Genomic DNA, 25,207 nt, shown 5'->3' on the forward strand with positions numbered 1-25,207 from the left:
TTGGGAAGGCAGATGAACTCAGGGCATGGTTTACAACATGGGACTGGGATAATCATAGCAATTAGGCGAAAGTGAGGACTAGATTAGATTACAGTGTGGAAACAGGCCCTTCGGCCCAACAGGTCCACACTGACCCGCTGAAGCGCAACCCACCCATACCCCTACATTTACCCCTTACCTAACACTATGGGCAATTTAGCATGGCCAATTCACCTGCACATCTTTGGACTGTGGGAGGAAACCGGAGCACCCGGAGGAAACCCACGCAGACACGGGGGGGACGTGCAAACTCCACACAGTCAGTCGCCTGAGGCGGGAATTGAACCCGGGTCTCTGGCGCTGTGAGGCAGCACTGCTAACCACTGTGCCACCGTGCCGCCCACGGCACGGACTGCAGATGCTGGAGATTAGAGTTGACAGTGTGGTGCCGGAAAAGAACAGCAAGTCAGGCAGCATCTGAAGAGCGGTGGAGTCGACTCTCCTGCTCCTCCGAAGCTCCCTGATCTGCTTTGCTTTTCTTGCACCACACTCTTAATATCATAGCAATTACAGAGACATGGCCCAGTGATGGTCAGGACTGGCAGCTTAATGTTCCAGGATACAAATGCCATTGCAAGGATAGAAAGGGAGGCAAGAGAGGAGAGGGAGTGGCATTTTTGATAAGGAACAGCATTACAGCTGTACTCAGGGAGTATATTCCTGGGAATATGTACAGGAAAGTTACTTGTGTGGAACTGAGAAATAAGAAATGGATGATCACCTTCCTGGAATTGCACTACAGACTCCCAATAGTCAGTGGGAAATTGAGAAACAAATTTGTAAGGAGATCTTTGTTATCTGTGTTATGGAAGGGGATTTTAACTTTCCAAACATAGACTGGGACTGCCATAGTGTTAAAGGTTGGACGGAGGGAAATTTGTTAAGTGTGTACAAGAAAATTTTCTGATTCAGTATGTGGATGTCCCTTCTAGAGAGGGTGTAAAACAACCTATTCTTGGGAAATAAGGCAGGGCGGGTGACTGAGGCGTCAGTGGGAGAGCACTTTGGGACTAGTGACCATAATTCTGTTAGTTTTAAAGTAGTGAGGGAAAAGGATACACTGGATCTAAAACTTGAAGTTCTAAACTGGAGGAAGGCCAATAGGCAAGAACTTTCAAATGTTGATTGGGTGCGGATGTTTGCAGGTAAAGGGACGGCTGGAAAATGGGAAGCCTTCAAAAATGAGATAACGCGAGTCTAGAGACAATATGTTCCTGTTAGAGTGAAAGGCAAGGCTGGTAGGTATCGGGAATGCTAGATGATAAGAGAAGTTGAGGTTTTGGTCACAGAAAAGAATGAAGTACATGCCAGGTATAGACACAGAGATAGAGTGAATCCTTAGAAACATATGAAGACAGTAGGCACATACTTAAGAGGGAAATCAGGAGGGCAGAAAGGGGACATGAGATAGCTTTGGAAAATAGGGTTAAGCAGAATCCAAACAGGTTTTATAAATACATTAAGAACAAAAGAATAACTAGGGAGAGAATAGGACTCCTCAAAGATAAGCAAGGCAGTCTATATGTGGAACCACAGGAGATGGGGGAGACACGAAATGAGTGTTTTGCATCAATGTTTACTGTGGAGAAGGACGTGGAAGATATAGAATGTGGGGAAATAGACGGTGACATCTTGAAAAATGTCCATATTACAGAGGTGGTGGTGCTGGATGTCTTGAAATGCACAAAGGTGGATAAATCCCCAGGACCTGATCAAGTGTATCTTAGAACTCTGTGGGAAGCTAGGGAAGTGATTGCTGGGACCGTTGCAGAGATATTTGTATCATCGATAGACACAGTGAGGTGCTGGAAGACTGGAGGTTGGCACACGTGGTGTCACTATTTAAGAAAGGTGGTAAGGAAAAGCCAGAGAACTACAGGACCAATGAGCCTGACATCGGTGGTGGGCAAGTTATCGAGGAATCCCGAGGGATAGGATTTACATATATTTGTAAAGGCAAGGACTGATTAGGGATAGTCAACATGGCTTTGTGTGTGGGAAATAATGCCTCACCACCTTGATCGAGTTTTTTGAAGAAGTAACAAAAACGATTGATGAGGGCAGAATGGTGGATGTGAACTATGGGGACTTCAGCAAGATGTTCGACAACGTTCGTCATGGTAGATTGGTTAGCAAGGTTAGATCACATGGAATATAGGGAGAGTTAGCCATTTGGATAGAGAACAGGCTCAGAGATAGGAGAGAGTAGGTGGTGGTGGAGGATTGCTTTTCAGACTACAGGTCTGTGACCAGTGGAGTGCCACAAGGATCGGTGCTGGGTCCACTGCTTTTCTTCATTTATATAAATGACTTAGATGTGAACATAGAAGGTATAGTCAGTAAGTTTGCAGATGACACAAAAATTGGAGGTGTAGTGGACAGCGAGGAAGGTTACCTCAGAGTACAATTGAATCTTGATCAGATGGGCCAATGGGTCAAGGAGTGTTAGATGCCGCATAACTTAGATAAATGCGAGGTGCTGCATTTTGGAAAAGCAAATCAAAGCAGGATTTGTACACTTAATGGTAAGGTCCTGGCGAGTATTACTGAACAAAGACCTTGAAGTGCAAGGTTATAGTTCCTTGAACTTAGAGTCTCAGGTAGGTAGGGTAGTGAAGACGACATTTGGTAAGCTTTTCTTTATTGGTCAGAGCATAGAGCATAGATGCTGCCAGAACTGCTGTGCTCTTCCAGCACCACTAATCCAGAGCATAGAATATGAGAGTTGGGAGGTTATGTTGCAGCTGTACAGGACTTTGGTTAGGCTACTTTTGGAATATTGTGTGCTATTCTCTTCTTCCTATTGGAAGGATGTTGTGAAACTTGAAAGGGTTCAGAAAAGATTTAGAAAGATGTTGCCAGGGTTGGAGAATTTGAGCTACAGGGAGAGGTTGAACAGGTTGGGGTCAGATGCTGAGGGGTGACCTTATAGAGGTTTATAAAATCATGAGGGGCATGGATAGGGTAGATAGACAAGGTCTTTTATCTGTATTGGGGCGAGTCCAAAACTAGAGGGCAATGGCTTAGAATGAGAGGGTAAAGATTTAAAAAGGAATCTAAGGGGCAACTGTTTCACGCAAAGAGTGATGCATGTATGGAATGAGCTGCTGGAGGAAGTGGAGGAGACTGGTACAATTACAACATTTAAAAGACATCTGGATGGGTATATGAATAGGAAGGGTTTAGACAGATATGGGCCAAGTGCTGGCAAATGGGTTTAGATTAATTTAGGATATCTGGTCGGCATAGATGAGTTGGACTGAAGGGTACGTCTCTATGACTCTAAACTTATTCAGTACTAGGGTTTGTAACAATTCTGGTCAAATAATAAGGCAGGCTGTAAAGAAAAATGAAATGAAGCGCCTCCAGAGGTAGGCTGCATTATCTTCCTCGATAAACTTAGTTCAGTGGTTAGCATCCTTCAGCACCCACTAAAACTACCCCCCTCAGCTACTGGAAGCTTTAGAGTATGAAGCAACAAGGAGATTCACTATCCCTCTAAAAATCAGCCAGCCTTTTGACTCTGCTATTCTTAAGACACCGATGCAAATCTGTATTGTACTGAAAGAAACTTAAAATGCAACAAAGTGTGGTGACATTAATGTGCTATAACAATTTCTGTTATATTGGAGCTTAATTGATCGAGAGTTAGAAATGGAGATCTGCAATACATTGTTAACCATTTGGTGAACCAGGATTGAGAGGCTATTGAGAATATAGCTTGAATGTCTAAAGAATCCAAAATACATTGGAAACCACCTCATTAGGATCACAAAGGACCGTCAATACCTGCATCTCATCCAGATAACAGAAGCTGCATATTTAAAAAACTTGCTAGCTGAACCTATCAGTGTGATTGCTGACAGGAAATGCTTTTTGGAAGGTTAAAGCAAAAGTTATTTGCTTTAACCACAAAAGGAAATAATGTCATTATGATCAGACCCTGGGAAAGGTTTCCCCAAGTTATTACTGTTCCAGAAGGGACAGCCTAATGGTCATGGTCCAGGATGAGGTGGAATGAACTGGCCTCCCTTCTTTATTCATCCACCCCCTTTCGTTGGTCACAAAATCTACAAAAGGATGCCCTTCGTTTGGATATCTTGCTCCCAGACTAAATTAAGCCATGTTTCAAATGGAGCCAATTTAATTAGGCTGTTATGTCAACAAGAGAGTTTATTAGTTACCAAAAACACTAAAGAAATAATAACATATGAATTATGAATGAGAGTACAAAAACAATTAAAGATTTAAAAGAAAAGTTGTTCGAGAAGAGTAGAAGGAAAAATGTTGTAGCTGTCACAATGTTTGATACTGATAGTGTTGATGGTGGTAGTTGAAGAGTTATTGAGAGTTTGAGCTGTGCAGATTCATCGAAATCCTTTTGCCTGTTTTCTAGCACACCAGAGCTAGAAATCTTTTAGCTGTAATGTAAGGGTGCTTAGCAACTGGCTCTTCAACTATGACTTTCTCAGCACATTAGTAATTGAGACCAGGATAGTGGTCAAGTACTTCAGCTCATTAGCACACCACCAGTATACACAAACCAAGGCTGAACTGGATTTTAACCACTGTTCTTGTGTATTCTTGTAAGCTGACCATTAAACATGTCTCTTGCCCAGACTGCTTTCTTTTTTCCTATCATGATCACAGCTGGAATAACTCAGTAGAGATTTAATTTTTTATGGTACATTTCTCCCTCTAATCAATTTGCTTGATGCTTCCTTGACACCTCGTCGGGTGTGTGACAATCCAGGATCTTCTCCAGATATGTTCAATGGCTTGGAGCAGGCATGGGCTCTTCAGTGCTTTGAGCATGCGCTGCCCTTCCATTAGATCATGAATGATCTGATTATAAGCAGAAATCCTCATTCCCACCCAGCCCTGAAAATATTTCACTTCTTTTTAAAAAGAATCAATCTACCTCCATTTTAAAAATGTTCAAGGGCTCTACTTCTCCCACCCATTCAGAAAGAGAGATTCAAAGACTTGGGACCCTCTGCGAAAAGCTTTTTGTGGTCTCCTTTGTGTTTTAGATGGGTGATACCCGACATTAAACAGTGAATTTACATCCACATTTGTTTGGCTGCAGCACTTGCCTTTAAAAAAAAATGACATATCGGAATTAAATGATTGATAACTGATCTAGGATTATGCTCTATAGTAATGACAGTATCAAAAACCTCGTTGAAACACATTACACGATTGAGCCAATATGAAACTATTGAGCCCCACTGAGTTACGTTGTCAAAAAACACATTTTTAGCCGAATAGCTCCACCTAATGTTTATATTGCCTCATTTCTCTTCAACTAACCCAGACAAGATAATCCCCAATGCACCAAGTCGCTTTTTAAAAGTTCTTTCATGGGAGGTGGGGGCACCACCAAATGTGACATTTATTGCCAGTGTTTATTTGTCCTTGACCTGACTGCCTTGCTGGGGTGTTTTAGATTGTGGTTAAAAATCAGCAATAGTACTGGAGTCACATGTGGGCCTGAGTGAGGCTGGCAGATTTCTCTCCCTAAAAAAAAGGATGCTGTGGGATCACGTTTCACAACAATCATAGTTTCACAGTCACAGTTACTCAGACCAGATTTATTAACTGAATTTAAATTCCAGGAGCTACCCCCGTTGGATTTGAACTGAATACCCCCATTAGCTGAGGCCTCTGGGTGATCAGTGCATTGCCAGCCCCATGCCACTTCAATGTATCTATGCTGGTTATATTGAAAATGTTCCCAAATAGATTGATGAAACTTGTATCCAGTTTTTTAAAACAAAAGTGTAAATCAGTTTCTCTTTCTCAGTCAACCCATGAAGATCTATTTGTCCTGAGTTGTAGTAAAGATCTGGACTCCCCGGGGAGTTAGGGGAAGGTCTCAGTTCCGCGATCAGTCAATAAACACTAGCAATTCAGTCTGGTTCTGTAAGATTTCACACTTTCTTATCACCAAGGCCTTGTCCATACCTTGTCCAGCAAGACAGAGGTTAAACACTTCTGTGTCCCTATGAGAAACTGCATACATGGCTTAAGACAAAGACACTTCCATATCATTTTTGAAAAGAAGTACAACCATGGTGTTACAGAGCAGATTGAAAACAATTACCAATCAAATTTAATAAAAAATTGACATTATTGACAGCAACTTAACCTAATGACGTTTCCTGGGAACGAACTTTTGTTTACACATCCAAGCTTCTTTATCTCCCTTTGCACATGCACTTGCAAGGTCAGTTAGGATGGCTAGTAATATCTTATCTTGTCTAGTCATTTCTATGCTGTAAAGGAAGCATTGTCTGCTAATCTTTGTTTCAGTACTTTATGGTTAATTGAAGAATGCAACTTTTAGCAGGGTTAAAAACCACTTTAAGCAGAATTGTCAATTTGCAGCCTAAAGCCATGTTGTCATGTTACTTGCATTAAGAAGCCATTTTGTTGTTAGCAAGAGCATGTATTAAACTGTTGTTCCTGACAACAGCCTGTATTCAGATTTCAGATCCTCAGTAGCTCATTACTGGAGATTTGAAAATTTACTTTGTTGACTGTTGTAGTGATCACATGGTTCTATAGAACAACCTCAATTATCCGAATGAGGTGAGCAGGGAGTATTTTGTTCGGTTAACTTATCTGATTGTAAACAAAGGAAGCCATACTGAACATAATTATGTAAAAAAGCATGTTTACAGAGTTTTTATTTCATTCAATTGATAAAATGTGTACAAACACTGGATATTGCTTAAAAATTCACGATATTTTACAAATAAAATCACTTTTTGGCTAGAGTTTGACTGAAGTCCGTGAAATGTTTCACTGATATTTCCTCGGTTTTATCCCGGTCCTCGACAACATCTGGCATCTTTCTATTCAGTGTCATCCCGCCATCCAGGCTAACCAAGTGTTGTCCCTTCCTCCTCAGCAACCGCCAAGCCCGCAAAGAGAGAGGTGCAAAACAAAGGGGGGAATACGAGAGAGAGAGAGGGAAGATGTTTTCGCTGACTTCAGTTTTCGTCCTCTCACTATTTTCTTTTTAGGGGCAGTAATATTTTCCTCAGGTTTCCTCTCATTTATTTTCACATGTGCTAACGCACTGCGATTTGCTCTCCCCATCAAAACAAAAGTTACATTGAATTTTCTTGTCAGCTGAAAGATATTGAACTACTTTTTGTTTTGAAAAAAGTCGTCATGGGATAGCGGGAGGAAGAAACAATTGAAATGAAAAGTGGCAGTGCATTGTTTAACTTAACTCTCCGCAGAATGAGCTGAGGAAAAAAAAATTGTTGGGTTTGCAAAACAGAACGAGTCAGTCAATCGGAGAGGGAATCTTACTGTTTGCGCACACAGCTCGAGCTTGCACATATGTTGTTCTTGTGTGTTCACAGTCACAAACTTTTGTCCTCGGAGAATAACTATTGAAAAGCCTTTTTATAAAAAAAGTGTAACACTTAACTGTGATGTCATGTCGAGTATATATTTGAAGTTAATTATTTAATACAGCATATTTGCATCTATATTCCTGTTCAAACTTAGAAAATGATGTATTAAATGGATGAGGAATAGAATTTTCCAACTTCAATTAAAATGCATGTACAGGTACCATGAGATCTTGTTTGGATAATCCAAAATTCGGATAATTGATATTCAGATACTCAAGTTTGTTCTGCATATTGTAAATTCTTCTTTCATTGCACTCTTTACTAAAGATGTAGCATGATTTGAGTTACGAGATAACAGATTATTAGTCCAAGCTAACTACGATTACTTTGAAACAAGAACAAAGTGCTCACAAAAGACCAAGAACATGTGTTGAAACTGATTCAAATAGGCAGCATAAAAGCTCTGCAGATGCTAAAGATCAAACAGATAACAAAATAGTACAGAGGAGTACAATTTCTCTGGATTTAAGTTACTGGATGTGATAGTGGTTGGAAACAGGTCAAAACTTGTATTGCGGGTTGTGTTAGATCTTTGTAACTGCCTTAGATATATAACGGTGTTTATTTTATGCTCCCTCTTTTGTGTAATAATCTTACATGCTGTTGTTGAAGAAAAACATTTTCAGACTGAGAGTCATAGAGTTAGAGATATACAGCATAGAAACAGACCCTTCAGTCCAACTCATCCATGCCAATCGGATATCCTAACCTAATCTAGTCCCATTTGCCAGCACTTGGCCCATATCCCTCTAAAACCTTCCCATTCATATACCCATCCAGATGCCTTTTAAAAGTTGAAATTGTACAAGCCTCCACCACTTCCTCTGGCAACTCATTCCATAAATGCATCACACTCTGTGAAAAAGTTGCCCCTTAGGTCCCTTTTAAATCTTTCCTCTCTCACCTTAAACCGATGTCCTCTATTTCTGGACTCCCCAAACCCAGGGAAAAGACCTTGTCTATTCATCCTATCTATGCCCCTCATGATTTTGTAAACTTCTGCAAGGTCACCCCTCAGCCTCCAATGCTCCAGGGAAAACAGCCCTAGCCTATTCAGCCTCTCCCTATATCTCAAATCCTCCAACCCTGGCAACATCCTTGTAAATCTTTTCTGAACCCTTCCAAGTTTCACAACATCCGTCCTATAGTAGGGAGACCAGAATTGCATGCAATATTCCAAAAGTGGCCTAACCAATGTCCTGTACAGCTGCAACAAGACCTCCCAATTCCTGTACTCTATGACCATTAAAGGAAAGTCTGCTAAACCCCTTCTTCACTATCCTATCTACCTGAGACTCCACTTTCAAGGAACTATAAACCTGCACTCCAAGGTCTCTTTGTTCAGCAACACTAAGTGTACAGGTCCTGCTCTGGTTTGCTTTTCCAAATTGAAGCACCTTACATTTATCTGAATTAAATTCCATCTGCCACTCCTTGGCTCATTGGCCCAACTGATCAAGAATCTGTTGTACTGTGAGGTAACTTTCTTCGCTGTGTCGAATATATTTCAGTGACAAAGCACCATGTTAACTGGACAAAAATAAACTGAGCACATGATCTATCAAAACAAGTTTTATTCTGGGATGCCACTTGTTCAATATTAATAACAGCAAGGATCATAATGTTCTCACGCTTACCATATGGCACGGTTAACGAAATCTTCATGTGCACTGTAACTTCAAATATTGTTGGAGGTTTATTATCATCATCCTCATTTCCTCATCAGAAAAACATCTAAAACCACTTTTGGACATTGCAAGAAAATCACACAAGAAAATCACATCGAGTCAACATCAAACAATATGCTAAGGTGGTGTCTCCCCTTTAAAACCATTTTGTTGACTGCAAAATGCTTTAAAAGGTGTCTCAAGGCACTACAAGTCAATTTCTGAAAGTAAGTTTCCCTCTTTATTGCCATTAACACATTTTTGATGCAACTGGCAAACCGAAAGATTCGTATGGAAAACTAATGGGGTTTTCAAGGGTTATAGGGACAATGCAAAATAGAGAGCAAAACAAATGATTATTTGAAAGAACGACAAAAAAAGTACCATTCACAGTACTCAAATTACGACAAATGTGATATTGATTGAAGATCAGTTGGTAAAAATGCACAAAGACTGTCTTTGAACAGGAGCCAAGAAACATTTAACTTACCATTTCCGAGCCTGGCCAAGTGGCTTATATTTGTTGTACTTTATTTTCCATTCCAACACTTCCTTACAATGTTTACAGACACCTGTATGCACCATTGCATTCAATTGCTGGGAGGAAAAAAAAATGAAAGATTTGATGTAGTAATGCAATTTAAAAAATCCAAATTTCAAAATCTGGAGAAGGTACAATGAATTTAAAGCATGTTGGAGATGCTTTGTTGGAGAACTAACAAGAAATATTGAACAAACTGGTGGAGCAGAGATAACCTGATATAGGCTTTGGGTTTGATAGGGTAGGTATAGAGAAGATATTTCCACTTGTGGGAGGACACCAATTCTACGGGTCAGCAATACAAAATAAATCACTAATAAATTGAACACGAAATTCAGGAGAACCAAATTTATCAAGAGAGCAGTGACAATGTGGAACTCTCAACCATAGGGAGTGTTTTGGGGTCAATAGTACAGGTCCAGTTAAGGTGAAACTGGATAGAGACAAAGGAGAACGGCATATAAGGATATGACAAGATGAGATGAACGAGACTCATGTGGGGCCATAAACAATGAATCATTTGAGCCAAGTTGAACTTATATTTTTAGACTGAATATATTTTGTAAGTAATTTTCCTTTACAGGGAGCAGTTTAGCTCAATGACTATCACTCCCAACTTTACAATCAGAAATTTCAAGTAAATTCAAATCTCTGAGCTATGCAACTCAACATTTTATTAATTCTTTAGGGAAAAATAGCCTGGCAAAATGGCGCGGCTGGTTTCAATGACCTCAAATGTGTCCATGTCAGGCAGACTAATAAGTTTACCGGCAAGCAGAGGATTTTCTATGAAATGAGACTCGAGGTAAAGTATGAAGAACATGGGAAGGTATGGTTGAATTGTGTCCAATTTGAACGCCACATCTTGTTAGTCTTAGATGAGAGCTTCCCAAATATTTTGCCACTGAAACTCAACTTCAAGGCTTGAAAGCTGTTGTGACATCATAGTGAGACCTAAGAACAGGTCAGGAAAGGAGGGACCTCAGTAAATTATGTAGGATGTGGAATGCAGGGGTCTCAGAGGTGATATTTTGTTCTTTTCAAAAGTTTGTGAGGGCTACCATTTTCACTGCTGCAGGAGACAGACATCAGGTTTGAGTAACTTAGGCCATGACAGCAACTTGAAAAATAAGGCAAGCATGTAAAATTGCCTAATACCTACTCACTTGGTTCGAGCCTCATGGCTTTGTGACCCCCAAATTTTAATTTGTGACGTCCCACACTTTGGGGGCCCTGTCCTAGCAACTAACTAGTGGAAATGCAGTGGCTTTCATAAGGTTCAACTTTAGTAACTTTGGATATACATGTGAATGCAGCTTAGTGGTTTAATAGCCAATATATTAATAGCTAGAGTGCATCAGCGTTAAGGCAGTCGACCAGGTTCCCCATGGGAGACTGATTAGCAAGGTTCGATCTCATGAAATATAGGGAGAACTAGCCATTTGGATACAGAACTGGCTCAAAGGTAGAAGACAGAGGGTGGTGGAGGAGGGTTGTTTTTCAGACTGGAGGCCTGTGACCAGTGGAGTGCCACAAGGATCGGTGCTGGGTCCTCTACTTTTTGTCATTTACATAAATGATTTGGATACGTGCATAAGAGGTACAGTTAGTAAGTTTGCAGATGACACCAAAATTGGAGGTGTAGTGGACAGCGAAGAGGATTACCTCAGATTACAACAGGATCTGGACCAGATGGGCCAATGGGCTGAGAAGTGGCAGATGGAATTTAATTCAGATAAATGTAAGGTGCTGCATTTTGGGAAAGCAAATCTTAGCAGGACTTATATACTTAATGGTAAGGTCCTAGGGAGTGTTGCTGAACAAAGAGACCTTGGAGTGCATGTTCATAGCTCCTTGAAAGTGGAGTCGCAGGTAGATAGGATAGTGAAGAAGGCGTTTGGTATGCTTTCCTTTATTGGTCAGAGTATTGCGTAAAGGAGTTGGGAGGTCATGTTGCGGCTGTACAGGACATTGGTTCGGCCACTGTTTGAATATTGCGTGCACTTCTGGTCACCTTCCTAGCGAAAAGATGTTGTGAAACCTGAAAGGGTTTAGAAAAGATTTACAAGGATGTTTCCAGGGTTGGAGGATGTGAGCTATAGGGAGAGGCTGAACAGGCTGGGGCTGTTTTCCATGGAGCATCGGAGGCTGAGGGGTGACCTTATAAAGGTTTACAAAATTATGAGGGGCATGGATAGAGTAAATAGACAAAGTCTTTTCCCTGGAGACGGGGAGTCCAGAACTAGAGGGCATAGGTTTAGGGTAAGAGGGGAAAGATATAAAAGAGCTCTAAGGGGCAACATTTTCACACAGAGTGTGGTGTGTATATGGAATTAGCTGCCAGAGGAAGTGGTGGAGGCTGGTACAATTGCAACATTTAAGAGGCATTTGGATGGGTATATGAATAGGAAGGGTTTGGAGGGACATGGGCCGGGTGCTGGCAGGTGGGACTTGATTGGGTTGGGATATCTGGTCGGCATGGATGGATTGGACCGAAGGGTCTGTTTCCATTCTGTACAACTCTATGACTATTAGATTCCTTACAGTGTGGAAACAGACCCTTCGGTCCAACAAGTCCATACCAACCCTCCGAACAGCAACAAACCCAGTCCCATTCCCCTATGTTTACCCCTGACTAATGCACCTAGTACGGGCAATTTAGCATGGCCAATTCACCTAACCTGCACACCTTTGGAATGTGGGAGGAAACCGGAGCACCCAGAGGAAACCAACGCAGACACGGGGAGAATGTGCAAACTCCACACAGAGAGTTGCTCGAGGCAGGAATTGAACCCGCGTCCCTTGTGCTGTGAGGCAGCAGTACTAACCACTGGGCCCTTGTTAGTAGGTATATTCAAGCTATAATTCCTTAACAGCAAATCTTATAGCACAATATTCTCTACCACCTCAATAACACATGAAATAAAAAAATTCAAACCACTTCAAATTTTCCCACCCAGTGAGCTGGTTTGAATGTCTGAGATAAAGTGGCCCCTCAAGTGTGTGTTTCAGCCATGAACAGACACACAAAATACAAGGAAAACATCTTAACTCAGTGAGCATTCTGTACCCATGACATTGCTAGGCTGATCTACAGTTATTATAATATTTAAGTGCTTTTACCCACTGAAAGCAAAATGGTCCCATGTGCCAGAGATCCATGGCTCATAGCTCACATTTCCAAAGCACTGGGGGGTTTAAAATAAAAAGAGAATTGTGATGTAAGTAATTGGTCAGTGCTGAATTTTCCCTTCTTAAGTACCCACATTTAATCAGTCAAGTAATTTTGGGCCATTGTGTCTGTGCTGGCTCTTTGAAAAACTATCCAATTAATTGCATGTCCCCACTCCCTCCCTGAGCCCTATAAGTATCTTTTCACCAATCCAACTTACCTTGGAAGATTATTATTGACTTGCCCTGCCTTCTGTTATTGACCATTCTGCTGCTCATTTTCTAAGCAAACCCATCACAGTCTTGAACAACACTATTAAAGTTCCCCTACCTTGCTCTAAGGAGAGCATCCCAGCTTCTGCACTTTCTCCAAATAACTAAAATCCCTCATCCCTGCAAGCGTTCCAGGAGGTCTTCACTGCATCCTCATGCAAAACATGGACATCATCCGTGAAAGTGATCAACATCAGCCATGGTACTGCAGTTCAGCCCAAAGCAGTGATTTACAAAGATTTAGTAGATCTTCCTGAAAGTAAGCAGTGTCTCCTAAATACATCCCAAATGCTCCATAGAAATACAAAATGTTCCTTTGCGGGCAGCTGTGCAACTTAATTTCTTTCCAATTATTTTGAAAACAGTCAAAGATTATTCTGGAAATCTCTCTCAAAAATCAAACCTAATTATTAAGTAGGTAGCAATGCGATCTTTTGGTGAATATGGCTCATACATAATGCCAAGAATATTGGATCATTCCCACAGGAGTAAATGAGTTGCATCTGCACATTAATAAATTCTACAGCATAACAACCACAAGTTTCCCATCAAATTCATTACGTACATTTTCACATTGACTGGACATGGCAACACGTTACTGGGGTCAAACACATACGCCTATGATGGACAGTGGAGCCAGTTTTGAAAACAATGGCTCCTGATTTTGTAGTACCTCATTTATGCCACATTTCAAAAAGAAAAAAAACCCATCAATGGGTGACTTTTTTTTTTAAAAAAGGCTTACATGATGGTAATTTGGATTTTATTAACCTAAAACCAATAAAAACATTTGGTTTTAAATTATTGAATAATTTGTGTCATTTGTTTTATGTTACATGAACAAACTTTGTTTTTATGCTCAACATTTGACTTAATGGAAACAATTGCACTAGAGTCAGAAGGTTATGGGTTCTAGTTTCACTCTCAAGTCTTGAGCTCATAATCTAGGCTGACACTTCAGTACATTCCAAGGAAATGATTTCAGGGGCATGGTGTTTAGATGAGACATTAAACAGAGAAACAAGTGGGCTGTATGGGGTGGGCTGTATGGGGAGGAGGAGGAGAGCAGGTGAGGTCTTCTCACATCCAGTATCTTTCAAAGTTATGTGAACTGATCATCTTGTGTACATTGCACTTTGTGGGGATTTATATTTAAATGCTTTGCCACTCTCCAGAACTACACTTCAAAACAACTTTATTGGCAATATTTTGGAGATGCCTTAATGGGGTCTAAGCAGCTATATAAACATCGGTCCTGTCTTTTATGTAAAAGAAATTTCAAATGAAGAGAGTCTAGCAAACAGGTGGCATGCTTTCAGGCAATAATCAACCATTAAGCAAAAGCTGACATCTAACATTTCACTTCCTGGGTTTTAGGGCAAGCAAGATATGACACAGCTGTGGATCTGTGGTGGAAACTCACCTGGGAATCAAGTCAACTGTAAACAATTTGGTTTGCAGGGAGAGGTGTGGATTTTGGTGACTAGAACGATCACCAGGAACTATTACAGCCAAAGCTGCAGAGACAACAGATTGGGAATGGGAACAGATAATTTGCTTGGATAGATAGAGCGCAGGCGAGTGCAGTCCCACCCATCTATACAGAGGAAGGCTGTTACAGCAGGATGGCATGGTTAACTTGGTCAAAACTAGAGAGTGACAAGCTGGGAAAAAAGTGCAGAAAAGGATTGTTTCCACTTATTCCGGTCGCAAAGAAATTTGCAAGTTTAATATGAGATGTTTCACTACTGTGTAACAAGTGGAAATTTGTTTACAAGGACTCAAATATGAAGCTCTGGAAAAGATAGACATAGATTTGGGAATTGCCAACATTGTCAAAGCTTTAAGAGATGAGGTGGTGAATTGCAAGGATGGTAGAGTCAAAACTATATTTAACACAGAAGATTAACCCAAAGGTTATTTAAGAGTTGTTTTTCAGACTGGAGGCCTGTGACCAGTGGAGTGCCACAAGGATCGGTGCTGGGTGCTTTACTTTCTGACTTTTACGTAAATGATTTGGATACGTGCATAAGGGGTACAGTTAGTAAGTTTGCAGATGACACCAAAATTGGAGGTGTAGTGGACAGCGAAGAGGGTTACCTCAGATTACAACAGGATCTTGATCAGATGGGCCAATGGGCTGATGGAGTTTAATTCAGATAAATGCGAGGTGCTGCATTTTGGGAAAGCGAATCTTAGCAGGACCTATACACTTAATGGTAAGGTCCTAGGGAATGTTACTGAACAAAGAGACCTTGGAGTGCACGTTCATAGCTCCTTGAAAGTGGAGTCACAGGTAGATAGGATAGTGAAGAAGGCGTTTGGTATGCTTTCCTTTATTGGTCAGAGTACTGAGGAGGGGAAAGATATAAAAGAGACCCAAGGGGCAACATTTTCACACAGAGGGTGGTATGTGTATGGAATGAGCTGCCAGAGGAAGTGGTGGAGGCTGGTACAATTGCAACATTGAAGAGGCATTTGGATGGGTATATGAATAGGAAGGGTTTGGAGGGATATGGGCCGGGTGCTGGCAGGTGGGACTAGATTGGGGTTGGGATATCTGGTCGGCATGGACAGAAGGGTCTGTTTCCATGCTGTACAACTCTATGAATCTAAAATATTTCACTGTGCAATCACTTCCCTTTGTATTTTTCCATTGTTAGTTACATATCCTGTAACTATAACCAAAATACATTATCCCTCCACGTCCACTTGAACTTATCAGATCTAAAAAGTGATTCATTGTCAGTGTTCCACTTCTGTTGGGTAGCTGAAAGCAAACCTACTCTCCTTACCACTGTATAGTCATCTTCAGTAGATTCCTAAGTTTATCGTTGGTCCTCTACTTGTCCAGGTCCTACTCCAGAAGGCAATACCCAGCCAAGAGATTTAGTTAATGGTGGGAGACGGAGGTCTGCAGATGCTGGAGATTAGAGTTGAGAGTGTGTTGCTGGAAAAGCACATCAGGTCAGGCAACATCCAAGGAGCAGGAAAATTGATGTTTTGGGCCAGAGCCCTTCATCAGGAAAGTACAGTGAGAGAGGGACTCACTGAGATCTTTGTAGAGAGAGGAGAACTTCAAGGTATGATTTGGGGAAAAGGCTTCGCAGTAAGGTTGAAATCAACTAGGAGACAGTGAGGTCTGCAGATGCTGGAGATCAGAGTTGAGTGTGTTGCTGGAAAAACACAGCAGGTCAGGCAGCATCCGAGGAGCAGGTAAATCGATGTTTCAGGCCGAAGCCCTTCATCAGGAATGGTAATTAGCTAATGATAGTCAGCTCTCTATCCTTCACCACTGCATTAAATTCCATAGCCACCTCATTTTTTAAATCTGATCTCCTAGTTATTATCAAATCCATGTTATAGGTCCTATCACACTGCACATGTAACAAAGTCTTCCAGCTCTCTAAGTCACAGCTCATACCTTACTGTTTGCTGTACATTGTTGCTGCTCTGTGACTACCTATACAGGTGGGAAGCCACTGTTATTTACAGAATCCATTTCTCAAAACCTATCAATAACCTCACGGGATACCTCAGATGTTTAAGGTGATTAGTCACCTAATTAGTCTGTCGAAAGGGCACTCCTGGGTAATGCACAGTGTTGTTTGTCTCTCCACAAGTGAATAAGAAGTTTGTAGTAACAACCCAGTGGAGGATGGCTACACAAGGGCCATGGTTTATCCTGAACCTGTTCAGCAATAACTACTCTCTCAGTGATAGCTCGAAGACTGACAGATGAAGTTTGTCACAAGGAACATGTTACTGATTTCCTGTGTTTTCCATTCATACAGTCATGTCAACTCATATAGAAACTGACTCTTCAAACCAACCATAATCCCAAACTAAATTAGTCCCACCTGCCTACACATAGCTCTCCAAACATTTCTTATTCACGTACTTATCCAAAATGTATTTTAAATATTGTAAGTGTACCCACATCCACCACTTCCTCCGGAAGTTCACTCCACACACAGGCCACACTATATAAAAAAATTGCTCCCCTGTTGTTTGTATATTTTTCTCCTCTCACCTTAAAAAATGTCACCTGCACTTGAAATTCCAACCCTAGGGAAAGGACACTTGCCACTCACCTTATCTAGACCCCTCATGATTTAATAAACCTCTTCAAGGCTACCTTTCAACCTCCAAACAAGAGAGAAAAGCCTCTTTTATCCAGCCTCTCCTTATAACACAAACCCTCCATTCCAGCCAACATCCTGGTAAATCTCTTCTGAACCCTCTCCAGCTAAATAATATCCTTCCTATAATATGACAACCAAAACTCAATTCAGTACTCCAGAACAGGCCTCACTAATGCCCTGTACAACCTTAACAATAATGTCCTGATTCCTAAACTCAAAGGTCTGAACAATGAAGGCAAGAGTGGAAATGCCTTTTTAACAACCCTACCTATATGTGATGCAAATTTCAAAAGAATTACAAATCTGATATCCTAAGTGTCTGTTCAACAACACTACCCAAGGTCCACTTTTACTTGTAGAAGACCTGCCCTTGTTCGTTTTTACCAAATGCAATATCTTGCATTTATCCAAATTAAACTCCAACTACCACTCTTCAGCCCGTTGACCCAACTGATCAAGATCTATTTGTAATCTTCCATAGTCCCTCAATCCAAAGGAGATGTGCTGTAGATCAACTCATGAAACTTGTTTACCTCTTGAACTGTATGCAAACCTTTTTGCCTTATAACATCTTCAAGTTTCAAATGCTTCCTTAATCAAGTTTGAAAGGCAGAACTCCCAACTGAGCTGAAAATGTGTTGCTGGAACAGTGCAGCAGGTCAGGCAGCATCCAGGGAACAGGAGAATCGATGTTTTGGGCATATGCCCTTCTTCAGGAACTCCCAACTGCTCAAATATAGTGTAGATCCCATTCTTGAATGTGCAATCTCCTTGCATGTTTCATTAAAGTGTAATTTAGTATTGTCTAATACAATGTAACTCTTTTGAAGATGCCCACACACAGAATTTTCTTTCACTGAGACAATACAAGTGGCCATTCAGCCCATCATTTCTAGAAATCTAGCTCACCATGCTCATTGAAGAGCTATCAAATTGGTCCCATACCCCTCTCATTCAAAACTGCCACTCCATCCAGCCCACCACCCATTTCAAATGTTTATCCAAACTTGTTTTAAAGTTATATTTGAATCAGCCCCCACGAATGTTTTGGTCAAAGCAGTCAATAAAATTCACTGTTTTCTTTAAAGCTCAACTCCATCTGATTGTTTTGTCAATTACCTTAAATCTGTCTGCTGCTAACCAAATCACTTTGATGTTGAAAACAATTATTTCTTATTTACTCCACCAAAAAAATTCATGGCATTATGTGTGAAAATGAAAGACACTAACCTGGGGAAAAAAAAATAAACTACTGCCAATGAAACCTGCTTACCTTCATCTTTTCACTTTTGTCATATTTGTCATTTTTGAACCCAACGACGTTCTGATGTTTTTGTGCTCTCTTCCTTGTAACGTTTCCTTTCTGGGAACTCATAATCTCGTTTGACAAATTATAACACTGCTTGACTAAAACACGACATCGTGCAGCAAGCCCACATGTACAAACCATCGGCTACAACTATGACGGAAATTTAGGAAGATCACGTGATGACCGAGGACAAAACGTAATTCCATGACGCCCCACCTCCGGGCGTCCTCAAGCTGACTTGGATCATGTGCCCAGTTACCGACGTGCTGACTGGCGCATTGGGACATCAATCAACGATTGTCATCCAATTAGAATCGATAATGGGGCGGGAGTTGTTGGGCACCAGCTTTCACCTTTTCTCAGAAGCGAACGGCCGGCGGAGGGCTGTTGTTGCTTTGGGACTGCCCGTTTTACCGTCTCAACTGCGCACGCGTCCATTTGTCGGCTCCCGCATCCGTTTACAGGCGTTTCTATTGCGCATGCGTTTCTTCTAAACGCCGGGCCCTAGACAACCGACTGCGCATGCTCTACTTCACCCGGCGCCTCCGTGAAAGCTGCGCGTGCGCACTATCTTCGAGACACGCCAGCTGCACATGCGCACCGCTAAGCTAACGGCTCTTTCCCCACCCCACGAGTTTCAAAAGGTGGCTCCGTTTTATTGCCGCTCCCACTTCATTTAAAAAAAAAGAAAGTATGGAAATATCGTGGTTGGCGGGTTTAGTACTGAAATCACGGATGTGATTGTGAAGGAAGTAAAGAAAGAAGGGCGGCCGTGACGAATCGGGGCCCGAGTGGGTGCGGGAACAGGGGGATATTCCTTTGTTTTATTCGCCGTGTGGAAGGTGCGGGGCCCGGCGGAGGTTCCGCAGGCAATTGTTTCCGTTTCCCCCTCCCCACCATTCACCTTTAGCCTTAGGCCAGCGGGCTTCGTGTTGCCTCCTGAATCCCATCGTTGCAGCAGGTTGTTGAGAAAATATCGCCGAATCATTGCCTGAGAAGGTGGGGAGAGACAAACGGAGCAGGAGCCCTGTGTGTAGATTATTTCGGTGCCTCCTTCCTCCTGTCCTGAGGCTGCAGACAGGGAGAGGCTTCCCCGATCAATGACTCGGATCCTCGGCTGAAGTTTACACCCTGATTCCGTCCCTCTACGTCCACTTGGATCGATGAGGCGCAGGAAACCCTTTGCACAACGCAAGATCGGGTTGTTTATTAACTGCTTTTTATCCATTGCTTGAATCGGTGTCTTTCATTGTCGGATTGATCATGTACTGCAACAGATTTCATCGTCTGTGAGAATTCACTCTACAAAGTTTCATGTTGAACTCTGCAATCACTGGAATTATTTATTTATTTATTTGACTGAGGGCGAGGGTTTTTCTACACACACATTCTCACATCCTCGCCATGAATAACCTGTCTCTGAGTGAACTCTGCTGCCTGTTCTGCTGCCCTCCCTGCCCAGGTCGGATTGCCTCCAAGCTGGCCTTTTTGCCCCCTGAGCCTACATATGCGCTGCTGGCCGATGAGGCCGGGGGTCGTTGGAGCCTGCACCTGTCCGAGCGGGCCGACTGGCAGTACTCGCAGCGGGAGAAGGACTCCATCGAGGCTTTCATGACCCGGACCAGCCGGGGCAACCGCATCTCCTGCATGTTCATTCGTTGCTCGCCTAGCGCTCGCTTCACCCTTCTCTTTTCGCATGGCAACGCAGTAGACCTGGGCCAAATGAGCAGTTTCTACATCGGCCTGGGCTCCCGCATCAATTGCAACGTCTTCTCCTACGATTACTCGGGCTACGGCGCCAGCTCTGGGAAACCTTCTGAGAAGAACCTCTACGCAGATGTGGACGCGGCCTGGCAAGCCCTCAGGACCAGGTAAGGAGATGTGTAGCCTTCACATTCAAACAACAAGCGGTTATTCAGCTAGTGGTGCCTCTTTCTATTCTACTACTGGTTGTTGACTTGTAAGGCTAATCCTCTCAAGAGCTGCTGAGTATTTCTAATATTTTCTGTTATTATTTCACCGTTCTACTACTATTCGTTCTATTATATCCATTATCAAATGTTTCCTCCCGAGTATCTGCATTGAATGCAGTCTCCTTTATCAAAAGTATTTTCATGTTTGGTTTCAAGCTTTTTTCTCCGTTTATCGCCCATCTTTGCTTCCGAAACCCAACATCTGTCCATTTTCTGTTGTCTTTTAAGTTATGATTTGTGTAGATAATTTTGGAAGCAGTTTCCTTTACCTATGTCATATCGAAGTGTATGGTTTTAACATTCATTTTCTGTAATTAGTTGCCGTGTTCATTTGAGAAAGAAATCAGTTTTCAAGAATCCTAAGAATCTAGGACAAAATATTGATAAATATTTCAGTACTAAACTGGGAAGTTCTAGCCACATTATTTGGAAATTGGTTGGGTAATATGTGACAGAGAGTATGGTATGTCCTGTGTTTGGTAGGATGAGACAAGTGGTGTTCCCTAGGCATTCATTTACTGTATTTATCAAAGGTTGAAAGATAAATGGAGAGTTGCATAGTCGGTTGTATACATCTTTTGCAACCTTAGGATGATCCCTAGAGCTTTTTCAATTGAAGTGTTCTTTGAAAGTTTGTTTGCTGTTGTAGGAAGCTTGGCATCAGATTTACATACAGCAAGCACCACAAAACAATGGTAATAACCAAATAACCTGTCCTGATGATATTGATTGAGGAATGAATGATGGGCGATCACTGTTGATCTTCAGGTAGAAAATATTTTGTGCCTACGTAATGTTTCACCCAAAACATACAAGATCTAGTAAGTTGTTACACAATTGGAGAAGGAAATTACAAAGGGAATAGACAAACTAAGTCAGTGGCTATGATTGAGTTCAATGTTGAATGCTCTGCTAACATTGACTTTAGAAAATACACCTTGTCATTTTTGGATCTAAACAAGAAACTAGAAACTGTGGCGGTGCAAAGACATTTGGGTGTGCCAGGTATATAGATCTCTAGAAGCCACAGGACACGTTGAAAAAGCAATTAAAAATGTTACTGCAATGTTGGCATTAATTTCAACAAGACTGGGATACAAAGGAGAACCAAAAGCTGTCTTGTATTCCCTCATGTATAAAGTCATAGAGAGTTTACTCTGATAAGCACTGGCAATGTTCAGTTTCTGCTTCCCAGAACCACCTCCCAGCTCATTTAATCTCCCCTCTCAACATAACTTCTTATTCCTCTTTCCTTGTGTTCATCTTTCTTCTTTAAATACGTTTACAGTATTTCACCCAACCACTTCCACTGAGTTCCACACTTTCTGGGTAGGAAGTTTCCTTCTGAATTTGCTGTTGAATTTATTGGTGACCATCTTGTATTTATGCCCCGATTTATGAACTTTCTCCCCAACCACCCCCACACCCATCTCTATACCTACACTATCAAGCTTCTTCATAGTTTTTAAGAGTGTGATCAAGATCGTCCCCCCCCCACCCCTCCTTTCCAGAGAAAAGAGGGTTAGCCTGTTCAAACTTTGCTAATGGGTGTGATCTCTCAACTTTTATATCATCAGGATGTACTTTTTCATGCATATAGTGGGAATCTGAAATTCTCTCTAAGAGGCTTTTGTGGCTGGGAGTCAATAGAAGCTTTTGTGATTGAAATCAATAGCTTTTTGTTGGTACTGCATCATAGAACATGCATGAATCTGATAGAAATGCATCAGCCTGCACCATCAATTGTTCTACTTAAGGTCTCAACAAGTTAATTTTAATAGGATGGTCAGGGATTTGTTAGTACAGTTAATATTAACAAACGCATGATCTTCAATTTAGTCATTATCTAACCAGTATCTGTGGATTATATGAGACTGCTTGAAAGAAACTTAACTGTATTTGTGGTTAGTATAGAGGTAATTTAATGAATGCAGCCATCAGAATGTTTGTTTATTGATTATTTATCCACTGTTGACAGTTAAATGCTGACTGGAGAACTGGCTTGATTTCTGATTCTTTCAATTCCCCTGGTAAATGTTAGTTTACCCTGGGGTAAATTCTCTCACACTGGACTGTTAGAAACAGAAGGAATGACTGAAAATAGTGATACTTAGCATTTGTAAAATATTTTAAGAAACCAAATTATTCTGCTATGATTCAATCAGTAACACTGCCCCGTGTCAGAAGGTAGAGAGTTCAAGCTTCTCGGACTATGTCTAACTGGTACCAGTGCAGTATAGTACTTGGAGTGTTGCATGACCTGACTCTCCATCTGTGATGTTAAACTGCCCCCACAAATGGATGTAAAAGCTCTTTTGCATTATTATGAGGAAGGCCAATGTGTGTCCCTCAACCAACACTAGTGAAAGCAAATCATTGTGGTTTGTCAAGCTTTGCTGTGTCCAAGTTATCATTTTCTGTTTTATAACAGCAGCGATGTGTTTTGGAGCACAAGTTCAACTTGATGACTTATTGAAGTGATCTTGAACATCTGAATGGAAAGAACTAGTAGCACATACAAATGCAAATAGGGCTAGGTACAAGAAACTGTATGCCATCATCGTAGTAAATCTAATGTGTTCCCTCTGCACAGTCTTGAAATCTATCCTGAAGTGTTGCCAGTACTCCAACTGCGATCTCAGCCATGATTTGAACACCCAGTATTTGTCTCCAGACAGTAGGCCTTGGAAGGAGGACATCTTCCTGAAGCAGAACGACTTAATTATCAGGGAGGATTAGTAACCTGTTGGTTCGTAACATGATTGAAAACCTGTTGCCCAACCTCAGATCTTACTATTCAAGATTGCATAATGCTTGAATTTTTCAGTGTTCCTCTTAAGCAAAGTTTGTTAATCTGCTGAAAATATTAAAAGAATTGAACATTTTGTTGATCATGACATTGATTTTATAAACAACATGCTTTTATCAAGTAATTGTGTAGTGTGTGACACACCAGTTCTCTGTGCTGCCACATCTTTTGAGAGAATGACAGCAGGAGAATATCTAACAGTCTCAGGGTTGGAGCAAGTTTAAGGGGTACATGGTAACTTTAATTTACATAGCATCTTTAACATGATAAGTTATCCCAGAGCAAAACCTGACACCAAGCCACATAAAAGAGAGGAACGGTGGTGAATATCATGGTCAAGTGGGTAAGCTTTAAGGATGCTTCAAATGGGAGAGGGAGAGAGATTTCTGGGAGTTTTAGAGACTAAAAACTGTAGGTATGGTTGCCACAGCGTGTGATTCCTAAAAGGGGACAGTTAAATCGCCAGAATTGGAAGAACGAGGTCATGCCTCCGAATTGTAGGGTTGACAACGATTAAAAGGTTGGAGTAAGGATGGGGCAATAATGTAATTTGAAAAGTAATGTGAACATTTTCGCGACTGGGAATCAATGTATTCAGGAGATTGGTGAGTGGGACTTAGGTGAGAGTAAGGGTACAGGGAACAGAGTTCTAGCAGAGCTCAGTTTATGGAGGGTTGTAGCTTGGTTGGGGAACTTCGGAATAATTGTGTGCAGAGCTACAGCAGGTATTCAGTGTCTCAGCAGCAGATGCACTGAGATAGGTTTGGAGTCAAACCACGTTATGAAGGTGGAAGCGTATAGTAAAATCGAACCATTCCTAGTACTGTACTGTTACACCTCATTCTATTTCCCCTGCTTTAGGTGTTATGGACCAGGCCAGGCCCCCTCAAAGCATTTCATGAAAATAGCCCAGACCCTAACTTTTCTAGTTGTTTAAATCAGGTGTGAAGTGGATATTCAAGGAGGGATACAGCTGGACCAACCACTTAGTTTTAAACAAAGCAGAATTTATTTGCAAAATTATGAAATACAAACAAAAGAGAATATAACATGGAACAAGGTAACCTATCCAAAAACTCAACTGATTATCCCAACTTAATGATGCTGTTCCAAATACTTGCACCAATCCTCATAAACCCTGTGTCACAAAAAGTAAAATCAAACACAGGGTCTTACAGGAGAGAGAGAGATGGCAGAGAGATTCAGCATGGAATACCTTTCATGTAGCTGTTTCTTGGACCAGCATCCTCAGAACTGACTGACATAATTCAGTAATCAAGCAGACAACTAAAACCAAACCAAACTAGAGTGAAGCTGAGCTGGGAGAATTGGCCACTCCCCTTTCATTGTGCATGTGTTTTTTTTTAACTTGAAAGCCTTTCATATGAGGCAGTATTGGCTAGCTGTAATCAAATTGGCCCGAAAACCTTTCAAACCTAGACTTTTTGGAATCGCTGTTTGTATGACCTTGCTGGAAAACAAAAGCCAAGAACAACATAACCTGATTAAATGAGCAGCATCGTCACATTGGTTACCTCTTGTAGCCACTTTAACATGGTGACCCAGTAAGATTAACTTGTGGATATTTATTTAACTGTATTTTGGTAGGGAAAGAACAAAACTAGAACAGGCACCTTCAGTTATTGTAATTTGACTTGTTCTGGTTAATTTTGCAACTTGCCTGAGCTAACCTACCATTCATTAACCCATACACTGTCCCATTTGGTTTGTTGATCAGAAATATTGAAGATTGTAGTGTTTTCTATTTGTGGTAGTTAATTCTTCTACTAGAATCCATTGATTGAGTTGTGCATTTTTTGCCTTGTATATTAGTTGCCTATCTGTTC

The 25,207-nt window shown here is 41.3% G+C and overlaps 2 protein-coding genes across 5 annotated transcripts in view; one reads left to right on the top strand and one right to left on the bottom strand.

The window, feature by feature from the left end:
* c2h9orf85 (chromosome 2 C9orf85 homolog) overlaps nt 1-18,822 on the bottom strand; it is a 31,006-nt gene extending 12,184 nt beyond the window's left edge. For 3 of the 4 annotated variants that reach the window (XM_043716474.1, XM_043716463.1, XM_043716494.1), the window contains exons 1-2: nt 18,543-18,822; nt 9,630-9,736 (exon numbers count right to left, since the gene is read on the bottom strand). In XM_043716474.1, the coding sequence (XP_043572409.1) occupies nt 9,630-9,736; nt 18,543-18,719 (284 nt within the window). In that variant the 5' untranslated portion in view covers nt 18,720-18,822. Of the gene's footprint in view, nt 1-6,763; nt 7,458-9,629; nt 9,737-18,542 lie in introns of those variants that run through there. The other variant, XM_043716485.1, reaches the window with a different exon arrangement.
* A 376-nt stretch (nt 18,823-19,198) lies between these two features.
* abhd17b (abhydrolase domain containing 17B, depalmitoylase) overlaps nt 19,199-25,207 on the top strand; it is a 64,485-nt gene continuing 58,476 nt past the window's right edge. Inside the window, exon 1 of the mRNA XM_043716451.1 lies at nt 19,199-20,449. Within this exon, the coding sequence (XP_043572386.1) occupies nt 19,983-20,449 (467 nt within the window). The 5' untranslated portion in view covers nt 19,199-19,982. The remainder of the gene's footprint in view (nt 20,450-25,207) is intronic.

This window comes from Chiloscyllium plagiosum, chromosome 2, assembly GCF_004010195.1.
Source record: "Chiloscyllium plagiosum isolate BGI_BamShark_2017 chromosome 2, ASM401019v2, whole genome shotgun sequence".
NCBI lineage: Eukaryota > Metazoa > Chordata > Chondrichthyes > Orectolobiformes > Hemiscylliidae > Chiloscyllium > Chiloscyllium plagiosum.